We start from the raw sequence: 15149 nt of genomic DNA, 5'->3' as shown, positions 1-15149 counted from the left end.
ATAACTGGTGTCTTCCGTTTCCCATTCCACTAGGTTCTCATGGCATGTATGTATGCTGTGTATAAACTTCTGGCTCAGATATTATGTTGTATGTATGTGGAAAGATGAACAGCTCAGTGGGTTAGGTATATGGCTGCGGAAAAAGGGGTTGGGAGTTTGATTTCTTGCTGTGTCTCCTAAGAGGAAAGCTGGCCTGTCTGTCCTTGGGCAAGCTGCTTTCAATAAATATGTGGGAGTATTTAGACAGTATAAATATGACAGTTACTCAACCAGGTCCACACTTCTACTCCTAGAAGTGCTTCCAGCATGCATGATCAAAACAGTTATCTAAAAAGCATTTAATAAAATCAAAGCCTAAACTTACTAAGAAAACTTTCTAATACTTCACCCCCATATAATCCGTACAGTTAAACTTCAGTGCATTTTACATTCATCATTCAGAAATGCTTTTCATTTGTCATAAAGGAATTTCTTCTCTAAACCCCACCTGACCTTAAGGCAAGCTGCTCCCTAGCGCAGCCCTGCACTGAATCATTTGTCACCACATTAAACTTTTCATTCTTCAGAAAAAAGAAGGGGTAAAAAGAGAGAGAAGAACAGGTTGTTCTTATAACATCTCCTTAGTTCTCCACTTTGAAGTAGAGACAGGATGTGGATTTTAATCTTTTAGACATCATAAAATCACGAGTTTTTTAAAAAAATATAAGATATTATAATCAGGAGTCAAAGGGTCTCCTAGTTCTCTAGTTTGAACTAGACATGATGTTTGTTCAATGTACTTCCTGCAGAGCGCTGAGATTTTTTTTCAAAGCAGTAAGTGTCTTTAATCTTTATTTCAAATATTTACAGGTACTTTTGGTATTGACTACAGAAATGAAGCTCTGTCTGTTTGATGCAAACCAGGGTTATGCAAAGTGCAACTTTCATGATGTTCTTGGGTTGCTATTCCCTCACGCTAGTTACGCTGACTACTGTGAATAGGATTTCCAGGCCTGCTGTATCTAGAGAAACTCACTCTATCCTTCCCTGGTTGAAAATACAGTGGAACCTCTACTTACGAACTTAATCCGTCCCAGAAGATGTTCGTTAGTTGAAATGTTCATAAGTAGAAGCAAAATTTCCCACAGGAATGCATTGAAACCATTTAATCTGTCCCGGCTGTTTTTCGTTCTTATCTAGAGGCACCGTTCTTCAGTCGAAGCATTAGTTCCCATAGGAACTAATGCAAAGCCGGTTAATCCGTCCTCTACCACTGGGGGAGAATTTTTCTTCTTTTGACCTAAAATGAACTTAGGTAAAAAAAAAAGGGCAGAAAGGGAGGGAGAGGGGGGAGGGAACACCTTCTAAACAGAACACCTTTAAAAACAAGCACCTTTTAAAGAAAACAAAGCACCTTTTAGCTTAAAAAAGGTAGGAAAGGAGGGAAAGGGGAGGGAGGGAAGGAACAATGGGGAAAAGAGGAAAGAAAGAAGGTCATCATTGGGGCACACAGACCTCCTCAGACAAAGGTGTGTGCTGTTAAGCACAAAAAGAGAGAGAGAAGACAATGGGGGAGAGCCTTGAGTCTACAGTAGACTCCATTTTAAAACTCCATTTAAAACTCCATTTTAAAGTCTGCCTGCCTGCATCAACAAGCACCACAGTTTTCTGATTTTAAAAGAGACAGACCCTGGAGCCACAGTTTAAACATTTTAAAACAAAAGACAGGTCACAGTACACAAACCCTAGAAGCCACAGAATCCAGTAAGCATTATTCCAGCACAGAACTCCTCATCGCAAAAAGAGAGTCTAAACTGCATTTTGCAGTCTGCCTGCATTAACAGCCAGCACAGCCCCTCACAGAATATTTTCTGATTTTAAGGGGAAAAAAGACTGTGGAGTCTAATCTGCATTTTACAGCCTGCCTGCATCAACAACCAGCAACCATTATTACAGCAAACAGATCCCTAAAGGAAAAGAAAAGACTTTGGAGTCACATTTTAAACCCACACATTTTAAAACAACAGAGAGGTCACAGTACACAAGCCCTAGAAGCCATGGAATACAAAAATAAATAAATTTTACATTTTAAAATTACAGTCTAATTTTCACATTTAATTTTAATTTAATATTACAGTCTACTTTTCACATTTTAAATCCACACTGCAAGACTCATCAGGGCACAGAAACATAACCCCCCACCTAGTCCCCCCTGCCAAGCTGCAATAAACCCTGTACAGTACAGTAAATACAGAACAGGGAGTCCCTCTGTTTTTTTAAAAAAGTCAAAAATAAAAAATAAAAAAAATACAGTCCATACAGTACAGTACCAGGCAGTACTGTACCAGGGAGCCTGAAGACTGTCTCTATCTACTCTCTAACCACAGGGACAAGCAAGGTAGCAGACAAACAGCCTCTTCGCTCGCCAACAGTCAACTGAAAGTTCAAATTTCACGCTTTCCCTGCCTCTCCCATGTTTTTTTCCTTTTGTATGTTGAAGCTCCATTCGCAAGTAGAAGCAAAATTTTGTGAATGGAGCTGTTCGTAAATTGGATTGTTCATAGGTAGGGACGTTCGTAAGTAGAGGTTCCACTGTAAGCTTCTTTTCACCTTCAAGATTATGTCTAAATTCTAACCTTGAATTTAAATCGAAGGCTTTAAGAGAAAACATAAATAAATCTCCTAGTTTTTCAGGTGCCACATTATTTTTTGTTTTTGTTATACATTATGAAGGCTGAGAACTTGAAAAATGTGGTTTGAATCCTGAAATACAGAAGTGCTCATTGGAGCAGAGAGTTTTCTGCTTCAACAGAGCATTAGTTTCACAGAAGACAGAAGTGATCTAGTGATGAACTAATGTTTCAATTCAGTGATAAGGTTATCTATTACTAAACTCAGTAGTTTGTTAAAAGAAATACTTTGGGGCAACCAGTGAAAACAATCACAGGGATGGGTGTTTCCACTGTGTTTCCAAACACTATGCCCAGCTTACTACACCACTAGAACACCACCCACAACAACACCTCCCTATCCTTTTGGAGAATAGAACAACTGATTACATGGGGAAAACGCCGATTGAATTACTCCAGCTTGAAAACAGCAGAAGCCCCCCAGTGATGGGGAAGAAAAACTCTACCTCAAAACCAAAAATTGCCTGGGCTGATGTGCATCCCCCTTTGCATCGTGTGATCACTTTTAAAAAATCTGTGTGTTTTAAGTATGCAGCAAATCTCATCTTATTTCCTTGTGTAGTTGCAATCTCAGATAATTTCAATGCAAAGTTCAGTGTTTGCAGCAGGGCAGTCAATACTGAAATGCTGCACAGCTTTACAGAGAGGTACAAAAAACTGATGCTCCAAAATAATCAGAAAAGAGCCTCATCCTGGTTATGCCTTGCATGTTCTGTTTTTCCAGGATGAGCAGAAATGTTTCACCTGTGATTCCAGGTATCCATATCACCCAGTTTTCCAGGCCAACAGTCACTTGATTGAAAACGTTATCACAACTTTCGAGACTGACAAGAAGAAGTGGTGGCAATCTGAAAATGGTGAGCATCTGTCCATTAATCTTAATTCCTTAGCCAATTGTGGATTTATTGTGGTCTCTGTAAAAATTCCATTCTACCATGACAACACTAAAGTAGTAGTTTCCTGCTGTCTCCCTTTTTGTTGCTTTATATTTATGCCGGGGAAACGTTCATCCATTTGTAATAACACCAGCTGTCCAGATTAGCTGATAAAACTGGGTTTCAGTTTGAAACCTAATGGTCAAGCACAACTTCTGTACAGCTTAAGAGCATTTCCCTCCAGCAGTGGTACACAAGGGCGTAAATCAGTTTTCAATTCTCTTCATTTGGAATGAGCAGGAAATAGTAGTATATGTTTAAATGCACTAGTGTGTCATTGGCTTGTGGAGTTGTATGAGTGCATCACAATGAGAGAGGAATTGTGCAGGAACAAACTCTGTATTCCAAGGAGTACAATAGTACATGCCTGGGGCCAAGAGGGGGGTGGATTGCAAAAGCCAAGCACTTCTATTTTGGAAGCACCTGTTTCCCCATGGCAAAATACAGAAGTGAACTTGCACATTTCTTAACTTAAGAGGAAGACAAATGTTGGTAAGAAAAATAACCATATGTAATATTTATAAGAAAAAAAATGCAATTAAGAGTTGCCCTGTTCCCAGGACATAAACTGCTCATCCTCCCCACCCCAAAGAGCTGAGCATCTGTAGTTCTTTTATGAGAACACTGTCAAATAAATTAGGGGAACTTTAAAGCCCCATTAAAATTTTGTTGCCATTCAGACTTGATACAGTACCTTGAAACTCTCAGTTCATCTTCTGAACCCTTCCGGTTATTTCAGTTAACTGTATAAGGACATCTGGATTGCTGTGTGGATTAAACTGCTTTGGAGCAAATTAAATGCAACCAATGGCTTTGATTAAAAACTGGTAGAAAAGAATTACTGTTTCAGAGGGTTAAGGATCTGCTGAAATATATGCGCTCTAGAATTCTTTTTTCCTATGATGGGTGGGTGTGACCTCAATTATGGGATCAAAGTGCCAAAATATTTAGATAAGCTGAAAAGCAGAGATGGCATGTTCAAGTGGCTTTAGGCCTCCAGCTCCCATCTTAAGATGAATTGTGCCCTAAAATGACATTTTTTGGTCTTTAAAATTTTAAACATGAGGTACTTTGGAGTTGTTCTTTCAGTTTTTGCAGTTTTGGGGAGCTTTAAGGGACTGCTCCAAGACCCATAAATTGAAAACTACTCACTGGCTTCTAACCCAAAAATAACAAAATTGGGTTAGAAAATATTGTTTTTCCTTTTCTTTCCTTACACAAAGCTCTCGGGGGCTCCAAAAACATCCTGAGGCCCTGTTGCCTACTGCTGAGTAAAAGACATTCTAAATGTTGATGTACTCTAATATTAGTGAAGTTAAATGTTTTAGTTTCTGTACTGTTGCAAGGAGTATGGGATGTTCTGTTTGCCGCACATTTATGACTTTTGCATTTCAGTTCTGTTGGAAATATTTACCGTTAGCATTAAGAAAATCCATGAATAAAGTAATTGGCCATTTTATCTTTGTAAACACCACCTGTCAGACTGTTATTGTTTTTTAAAACCTTTTGTAAATGAATGAGAATAAGATTGGACATAGATTGGTTTAATGTTTTAATGTTTTACTTATATGAAAGGGGTTGGCTAAGTGTAAGTCTTAGGCCATATCCAGTCCAAGACCATTTCGAGGCACCTCAGTTTCCCATTGCCCCATATAAGAAAATATAGTAAAATAAAAAAAATATATAATAAATTTAAAAAATATGCACAAGAGCAGTGTATTTTGCATTTAGGTGGGATCATATTGCTGGCCAAGCCTATCAACATTTCCCAAAACAAAAAACAAACAAACAAACAAAAAACCCAAAACTGTTCATAAATATGCAGCCACCTATTTTAAACCCACCCTCCATTTTTTGGCCACTTCTGCACCTGATGCAGCCCTTCAGGGATGCCCCCCCAGTCCCTCTAAAGTTGCCCACCATTGGTCTGTCACCGTAATGAAGGAACCTGTCCATTATCGTGCAGAAAATGAAAGGAACCCAATACAATAATGCATGCATTGGCAGTGCATGCATATTTGGGTAAGTAAGAGGTCAAATTGCTGTACTGATTATGTTGGCAAATTTAAAAAAAACTAATTTATCACCCTCAGCTTAATTGTTCTGGAAGACAGATATTTATTTTAAAATTTTAAAGAGCTATTCAGTTGGAAGCACAAGATACTATGTTTCAGTGGTTCCAGCTGTAGAGGAAGCAAAGGTGGATATGACCTATCCTGATAATTTTCTATCATGAAAATTAGTCTCTGGATGCTGCACAATTGCACAATTGCACCCAGTTTTGTCTTCACTAAAAGTAAATTTCCTGAGGAGATAATTATTTTTGTGTTCCTGTCTTCCTGTGGGCAATACACTGTATCTTCCAATCATAAAATGAAGGATGTAAATTCACATCTCTGAAGCTTCTTTTATTCATTTGCAGGTGTCGACCATGTCAGCATTAGGCTGGATTTGGAAAACGTGTTTCAGTTCAGCCATTTTATCCTGACTTTCAAGGTACTTTGTACAAATCTATACACAAACACCCTGAACCCTCCATGAATTCTGTCTTGCAGCAGCTGATGCTAAAAACACACCGGGGGAATTCTCCTACAGCAAGCCTATGGGAGTGAGCTTACTACTCTTGCTTTATACAGTAAACACTTTAATTTACATTGCTTGTTAATAGTTTATTATCATTTACTACTGACTGGCATAGATTTAGCCGATAAAAAGCAACTAGGTTTACAGAAAGAATATACATTTCAGATATAGGCGTTAGGACTGTTAAGGTCCAAGCTGGCCTTGAGCAAGAGTAAGCTGGCCACCTCAGGGACCAGAGTGCTGGGGTTAGCAACAGGCCCGCCACTGCTACCTGCTCACTGCTGAGCCAGCCTCTTTCACCTGCTGCTGCTAGCATGACCTCAATCAGGTATGTGAATAATGCCCAGCCTCAAGGGTCTTCAGAGCCAAGGCACGGTGGGAGGAATTATTTTGATTCGCAATTTCATCCAGACTTACTAATTTCACTTTTTTTAAGTTTTGAAGTTCAGTCCATGTGGTCTAGATATATTAAAAGTTTAGCCTCTCCTGATCATGTGTAATAGAAGAAAGGGGCGGCTTTTGGATACTGTTCCATAACTTGGATGTGTCCCATGTTCTGTGTTAGCTATGAAGGCTAACATGGGAATTCAGGTTAAAGCACAGACACACACCCCAAACTGAGTTTGCATTCTGGCTAAAAGTTTCTCTATAGAATCAAATTGTCAGAATTGCAGAATGGAAAATTAACTCTACATATTCCATACTTTTCAAAAATGTTTCTTCATATGTTCTCTGTACGTACTGTACATTGTGGATAGACTATTAGAGTTGGGTTCAAATCCTTGCCAGCCTACGATTTTCACTGAAGATTTTGTGATAGTCTATTTCTAACCTGAAATTTCCCCATAGGACTTTTTAAAATGGCTGCCTTGGTGCCTGTTTGTGCACACTGACTTTTGAGGAATGGTAGAATACAAATGTAATGGATAAATAACAAGCAGGTGATAGAGTAAGAGGAAGACAAAAAAAGTAAAATACTAGACTTTATGTTTTAAACTTAAATCCAGCTGGTACTCCCAATTCAAGTAGATCCATTGCATTAATTGTTAAATGGTGAGTCAACAGGTCTGTAAATCGTATCAATAGAATGGGTCTACTCTAGTTGTGATTACAGTGGTGCCTCACTAGACGATGATAATACGTTCCACTGAAATCGCTGTTTAGCGAAATCATCATCTAGCGAAAAGCATTTCCCCATTGGAATGCATTGAAACCTGTTTAATGCGTTCCAATGGGGAAGAATCATCGTTGTCTAGCGAAGATCGGCCATAGGAAAGCCGCTTTGCGAACTACCGATCAACTGTTTAAATAGCTGCCTTGCGAAGCTTAGGTCCTAAAAACACCTGTTTTGCGAGCACGAAGGGAGCTGTCAAAATCGTTGTCTAGCGAAAATTGGAACCAAACACTGTCCAGTGAAATTCTCCCATAAGAATCACTGTTTTGTGAATCACTATAGCGACTGCTAAAAGTCAATGTCTAGTGAAAAAACTGTCATGCGGGGTAACTGTCTAGCGAGGCACCATTTTACCAGCAAGATTCTGGATTGAGGCATTTGACATGAGATGGTTCGTTTAGAGTAAGCTGGTGTCAGATAAATAGGGTCACTTAAGGTTGCATAGAGGTCTGGTGTGCTGTTTGCTGCAATCCCTCCATTCATAAAGCATACACACATTAAATTAACATATTTGACCCACCTCCCTTAAGAAAAGAAAGCTTCCTCCTCGCCCACTCCTGTTTCCACCTAATTTCAGGAGGAGGCCCTCAATTTTTAATTCCTCCTCCCCAAAGGTACAGAACAGAAAACTCTGGGGACAGGCTGGTTCACTCTAGAATTTTTTTTCATCTGATTGCCAGCAAAAGGAGTGAACCATCCCTACCCCACAGGCCAGACAGCAGGGCAAATGCCCATGTAATCACCCCCATAGTTCAGAAAAACTCTTTGTAAAACCTGTCACAAAAGAATCTGAGCATTTATTTATTTATTGGTTGAATATCTGTCCCACCTTTCCTTTAGTGAACTCAACATATTTTCCATGTATAAGACACCACATGTATAAGATGCCCCCTTTTCTAACCCCAAATTAAGAAATCAATATTTTAAACATGTAAAAAAGGGCACGTTTTTATTTAGTAATTAGGTAACATTTACATACCAGCACTGTCCCTGTTGCATCTGAGCACTGCCTACAGGCTCCACCTCCAACGAAGTGTGTTCCAATTGGTTTGTTCAGCATCAGTTGATGTCAGTTACATAAGGCTTGTGATTGGAGGGAGCTAAGTCTCCTGACTGTAGGAAGCTAAGCCTCAGTGATTGGAGGCAGCCCGTTTGCAGAGGCAAGTTATGGGCAGTTTTGCAATCGTGCGGTTCTCTCCTCCGCTTCCTTCCGTGTATAAGACAACTCTCAATTTTTGGTCTAAAGGTTTTAGACAAAAGTATCATCTTATACATGGAAAAATGTGGTAGTTCCACTCATCTGTGAGGTAAGTCAGGCTCAGAGAGACCGGCAAGCCAAGGTCGCCCCAAGTGTTCTGGCTCAGTGGAGATGTGGGCCTGGGACACCCACATCCCATTCCCACAGTCATTACTCTCCACATTGGCTCTCTGGCATGTGATAGTTGTGGTACAAATCTTGCTCATGTTGAGTTTCCTCTGTGGGATGCTGGTTATGTTCATCCAACACTCTGCCCAGAATTCATTCTCTTTTTATGGCACCCAACGGCTTTGAAAATGACATCTGTGGGGTCCTGCCAAAAGCTATGTCTTATCCATGAAGGGACCTCTGTTCTGTAAGCATTTGGGAACTGACAGAGACTAAAATGGTCATCAGTCTTGATGATAATCGTTAATCGTCGACAGTCATCTGAGACAGTATCTTTTGCAGACCTTTCGGCCCGCAGCAATGTTGGTGGAGCGTTCCGCAGATTATGGCCAAACCTGGAAGGTGTTTAGATATTTTGCACATGACTGTGCAGCTTCTTTCCCAAACATTCCTTCAAGGCCAGCCGGAAGAGTTGGGGATGTTGTTTGTGATTCAAGGTATTCGGACATTGAGCCCTCGACTGAAGGGGAGGTATGCATATTATTTGAGTTTATTTCATTTTAACTGTGCTGATTTTGCGTTTATTTATGGCACAAACCTATAACAATGGATTCTGAAATGAGTCTCATTGAGTTCAACAGGGATTTCTCCTAGATAATGTATTATTATTATTTATTATTTATTTATCAAACTTATATACCGCCCATCTAGAACGTGTCTACTCTGGGTGGTTTACATAAAACATAAAAAATAAACTAATGGTAAAATCTGAATTAATCACAGAGTCCAAGATGGAAAAAGGAAAAAAGGAAGGAAATAGGCTAGAGTAGGTGATGACTATAGGGAAGGCCTGCCTGTATAGCCATGTCTTCAGGGTGGTCCTGAAGGCCTTTAGTGAGGGGGCCAGGTGGATCTCTGCAGGTAAGTTGTTCCAGAGACATGGGACCACTGCTGAGAAGGCCCGATTTTTAGTTTTTTCCCTTCGGACCTCTCTTGGAGTTAGGTCCCTCTGCCGCCCAGCCTGATTGGAACTGGTGCTCTGCCAAGTACTGAGGGCCTAAACCGTTTAGGGCTTTATATCTAATAGTTAACACCTTGAAATCAATGCAGAAGCAGATAGGTAACCAGTGTAAGGCAGCCAGGGTGGGGGAAATATGATGAAATCTTTTCACCCCTGTTAATAACCTGGCTGCCATGTTCTGGATCATTTGAAGCTTCCGTATCAGTTTAAAGAAGCCCCATGTAGAGAGCATTACAGTAGTGTATTCTTGAGACTGAGTGCATGGACCAGCATGGTGAGCACCCCTGCATCTAGACAGGGACACAGCTGGGTGATCCGCCGAAGATGTAAATGGGCAGACCAAGCCACGGACGCTACCTGGGTCTCCATGGTAAGTGCTGGGTCAAGCTGGATCCTCCAGACTGCAAACTGAATTCTTTGTGGTGAGAGTCACCTCCCCCAAAAGAGAGGGAGTTCCCCAAACCAATGACATTGGGGCCACCCACCCACAAGACCTCTGTCCAATCGACTGCATCCATTGTAGAATGGCCTCCAGGCAGCGCCCAAGGGATGGCACTGCATCCACTCCAGATGGAAAAGAGGAGATATAGAGCTGGGTGTCATCAGCATATTGGTGACACAAAGCTCTACATCCCTGGATGACCCACCCCAGCAGCCTCATATAGATATTAAACATCGTTGGGGAGATGATTGAACCCTGCGGAACCCCACAATTGAGGGACCACAGGGCTGAAACATTCTCCCCAAGCTGGACTCTCTGGGGACGGTTCTCCAAGAAGGACTGGAGCCAAGCAACGGCAAGGCCACCAATCCCCAACTCAGAGAGCCTCCCCAAGAGGATAACTTGGTCAACAGTATCAAAGGTGGCTGAGATATCAAGGAGGATGAGTAAGGACATTTTGCTCCTGTCAGCCTCCCTAATATAGGTTTATTGCCCTAATCATCACAGCAGAGTCTTAAATTAAACCTATGGCATGAAGGAATACATTTTGATTATGTCTTTTTAATTTTTTACCTATGCACAGGTTGTTTTCAAAGCTTTGGATCCCAGTTTTGACATAGAAGATCCTTATGCCCCATATGTTCAAGGTGTGAATAGTCTGGATTTTCCCAATGACTTTTGTAATTATTTTCTTTTCATTTGAAGTGTTGTTGTTATGCATAATAGTGTGGTAACTGACTGTTGGATTGGACTTCAAGGGCCCCAGGCTCTCTGCTAAGCTATGAAACTCATTAGGTGATGTAGGACCAATCAATTATTTTGGCCTTTCTCAGGGGTCTCCAAACCTTTCACAGTGAGGGCCACATATATTTTCCATATTTTCAAGGGCCGAAGCAATGTGTGGGCATTCGCACAGATGCATGCACTCCCGCCCACCTGTATGCACACAGACGCACTCCCGCATGCACAAACACATGCACTCCCACACGCCCACACTTATGCCCGCACACATGCATGCACAGACCAGTTAAAAAGACAAGGTGGGCCGGATGTGGCCCATGGGCTGTACTTTGGAGACCCCTGGCCTATCTCATAAGATTGTTGTGAAAATAAAGTGGAGAAAATTACACGACTTGGAGCTCATTGGACTGAAAACAGGTGATAGTAATATATATTATTGCTAATAATATTATTATTATTAATAACAGAACATTTGTGCATTGTCATCTGCAGTAGAACCTGATGAATATTTCTCATATAAAGGGCCTAACTCAGTGACAAATCTCATTTGGGACACAAAAGATGCAAATTTCAATCCCCAGCATATTGTGGATGAAACTAATTCTTGGGTGAAAGGGCTTGAAGAAGGCTTAGAGAACCAATGCCAGTTGGAGGAGATGCTGAGAGGGCTGAAATGGTCCAGCTTGCTATGTAAGGCACATTTGTATGTTTGTAGGAAATAAACTTTGAAATAACTTAGCCTGTTCTTTCCTCTCCTTTAACTACAGAGCTCATTACTTTTACCAACCTGAGAATAAACTTTACAAAGCTCCATACACTGGGAGATACTTTACTTGGGCAAAAGCAGCAGAATCCTCTGGAAAAGTACTACTATGCCCTCTACGAAATGGTGGTTCGCGGGAGTTGCTTCTGCAATGGCCACGCCAGCTACTGTGGACCTGTGCCAAATTTGCGAGGGGATGTTTTCTATGAGCCTGGGGTGGTAAGTGGCAAATCTCCTAATTCTTTAAGAAGGCTTTATCTGAAGTGAAGACTCAGCTGTGTTGGGGCAGGGCAGAGATCATCCTACAACTAATTAGCACACAGATAATAGCAGGGGAATACCACAGCTGTAATGATGCAGGTATAATTCAATAAATATTCTGTGCTGTGTGTAGACTTGAAATCTTCTTAATTAATAAACATAAGAGCACTTAGTCCACCAAGAACAGTGTGTGAAAAAGAAGTTGCCTAATAATTTAAGAGTTTAAAATTATCCATGGGAAATGTAATATGTAACAAAACGTTGCCATGTAAAGTGTTCCTGTTCCAAATTTCATTCTGTGAGCCATATATTGCAGGATACTCCTTTCCTCTTCATTGGTTTATTTGATTTACCACTTTCCATTAATCAGTCACATCTCGCAGACAATAAACATGCTCACATCAGACAGGTTGTATTTGAGGTCTCCCTCTTAAAGGCATTTCCCCCTCCTACAATTATTTTTGTTTTGCTTTCTTTTTTGTGCTTTGCAAACACTGGAGTTTTTCTAAGCATGCTAATACCTGCCTTTTATGCATGACTAGTGTTATTGTTTTTTTTTTTAAGCAACATAAGGATTAGTAATTTGAGAATGTTAACCATTAGAATTCTATTATACCATAATTGGCACCTCTTGGAAGAAATCATGCCTCTTTTTTTTTTTACCCTAGCATCACCAGGCCACTGATAAACAGGTTTAAGATTGGTTTGTTACACTAGCTTTACCTTCAGGACTAAATCCTTCCTATCATCTTATTCCACCTGCTGAATTAGAAAGCAGCAGGACTTTGGAATTAATTGTCAGAATTAATTACACCAGATCAAAGATCTAAACCTGGATTTAAAGATATAATCCTACGAGGTTTCCTGTCTTTCAGCTAATAAATCCCAAGCTCTGGTGGCAATGCTGGAGGTCAAGGCTTCCCTACCAGTAGTACTTATGTCCCCAGAATTTTTGCTGTCCCAGTTTGTTGTGATGATTGAGAAAAGTAGCAAGTCTTAAAATTTCCAAGTCTACAGAACCAATAAAACTTAAGTGCTAATGTCAGAAAAATATATTCTTTCATCTCTCCTGACATGAACGCCATTCTACTTTCTTTTGTCACCTTTACAGTATTTGTTGTTGGATATTACATGTACATTAATGCTCACCAAGATTCAGATTTTTACCAAGCTAAGAAAAAACTTTGCATTAGTGTGAATGTCGCGATATACTGCAGTCTAGGGTTGACATAGGAAGGAAAAGGAACATTTTGGCCAGGGATGGAGATATGGCTGCCTGAAACTGCCTGTTTGTTTGTTTGTTTGTTTGTTTGTTTGTTTGTTTGTTCGTTCGTTCGTTTGTTCGTTCGTTCGTTCGTTCGTTTATTTCATGACATTTGTACCCCACACCTCTAATGCCTAAGCAGTGCTCTGGGTGGCTAATAGCAGTTAAAAACACAACTATTCACCCTAGCCCACCGATACATAAATAATGAGGTCTAGACCAACACATTAATAACTCAGAATATCAGATTAATTTATTCTCCCTTTGAAACCAAAAAGAGGTGGGGAGAGGGGATCCGGAACTACAGGGGAGGTCCAGTGCCCAACTTTTTGCTATCTGTGGTGAAGGCACTCCCATTCCATTACAGAAGCCGACTAGACCACTAGCTGGATGCTAGCAATGGAATGTTATCCCCCATGGCACTTGAGGGCGGCATGCCAGTTGGAAGGAATAGGGTAGGCAGTGTAACTTGCAAAGCTCTGTCCTTCAACTGAGGGTATTGTCCAGAGGGTTCCAAACAATTATCATAGTAGTTCCTTACGTGTATTATTTGAAATCATGGCCATACTGTGCCTACTATTAGAGACAATGCTGCTAATAGTTATTGTTTTTGTTTGCAGCAAATGGATTATAATTCTGCAGTATACCTCCAAGACCTCCACCAATGGAGACTGGCGACTCTGATTTTTCAGGAAGAGGAGATCCGCTCTAGGTTTTAGCTTAAACTTTAAAGAAGGTTGTTCAAAGTGCTGGACCAAGCTTGAGGATTGTGTTCAGCATATTGGATCGTTATTTTAAAGTTTGTATTAAAACCTCGAGCAGATCCAGCATCCTCACAATATTGGAGTCACCATATCTACTCTCTCCCCTGCCGAACCTAAATTATACTGGTGAAATGAAGCAAGTTTGAGGAACCAGGAGTGGATTTTTTGTGTGAAAGGACTGAGCTCTGTTCAGATCTGGTTCTCAATATAAATTCTTGGCCTAAATGTTATTTGATTTTAAATATAAATCTTTAGTACCATGATTCTGGAGTTCTAGTAAAATAAACATATCTACAGCAGACCCTGCAAACCTGATGCCTGCTTACCCCAGATCTAGATGACTCCAATGATGCTAGAAATTATAGGCTGCATTGCTGCAGGAAATTCATTACAAGGCCTAATTCTTCCTGCTGTTAGAAAACAGGTAGTTTAAGGCCAAGCTTTTATCACCCGTAAAACGTTAAGGGCATTTGGCTGCTATGCCATCTTTTCACCTTAGTGAATTTTCTGAGATAAGAAAAAAGAGAAAACAAGGGGTGAGAAAGCAAGAGAATAAGTAAACCCTCTGGAAGAATCATTTAAAAAGGCAGGGCACAATGGTTATAAAAAGTAATCAAAAGTCTGTTTTCTGTCTCCTTGAAGAAACAACACAACGCTGAAATCAGACAGCATGGCTACGTTAAAGCATTATGAGATTTTAGATGCTAGCTTTTCATCCTTGTCTAAATTGTGCCAGAGGTGGATCCCTTTTATCCCATTCTAGGTACACTCCTGGCAATATCCAATTCCACAAGCATTTTAATGTGTTATTTAATGGGCAGCTGCCTCACTGTGCTTTTGCATGCAAGCCCATGTGGTCACTCATCCCCATCGCCAGTTCATTTGTGTGGGCCTTGCATGCAAGACAGTTCGGGCAGATCACATCCAAGGAAAGGAAAGGAAAGCGCTGATTACAGACTTGTGTCTTAAATGTGTTGCTGACATCTTGCAGGTCCATGGGAACTGCCTCTGTGAGCACAACACGGAAGGTTTGTCCTGTGAAAGATGCAAAGATTTCTACAATGACGCTCCCTGGAGACCAGCAGAAGGATCACAAGAAAATGCTTGCCAAAGTACCTAAAAGCCATTTAGTTGATTTTTATCCTTGTCACTCATTGCCTGAAACT

The 15149-nt window shown here is 40.6% G+C and overlaps 1 protein-coding gene across 1 annotated transcript in view; it reads left to right on the top strand.

The window, feature by feature from the left end:
• LAMB4 (laminin subunit beta 4) overlaps window positions 1-15149 on the top strand; it is a 63215-nt gene that overhangs the window by 8437 nt on the left and 39629 nt on the right. Inside the window, exons 4-9 of the mRNA XM_073000648.2 lie at window positions 3394-3526; window positions 6027-6100; window positions 9070-9258; window positions 10774-10837; window positions 11699-11913; window positions 14975-15095. Of these exons, the coding sequence (XP_072856749.2) occupies window positions 3394-3526; window positions 6027-6100; window positions 9070-9258; window positions 10774-10837; window positions 11699-11913; window positions 14975-15095 (796 nt within the window). The remainder of the gene's footprint in view (window positions 1-3393; window positions 3527-6026; window positions 6101-9069; window positions 9259-10773; window positions 10838-11698; window positions 11914-14974; window positions 15096-15149) is intronic.

The sequence above is a fragment of the Pogona vitticeps genome, chromosome 5, assembly GCF_051106095.1.
Source record: "Pogona vitticeps strain Pit_001003342236 chromosome 5, PviZW2.1, whole genome shotgun sequence".
Taxonomy (NCBI): Eukaryota; Metazoa; Chordata; class Lepidosauria; order Squamata; family Agamidae; genus Pogona; species Pogona vitticeps.
This window is presented reverse-complemented; position numbering and strand designations above follow the sequence as displayed.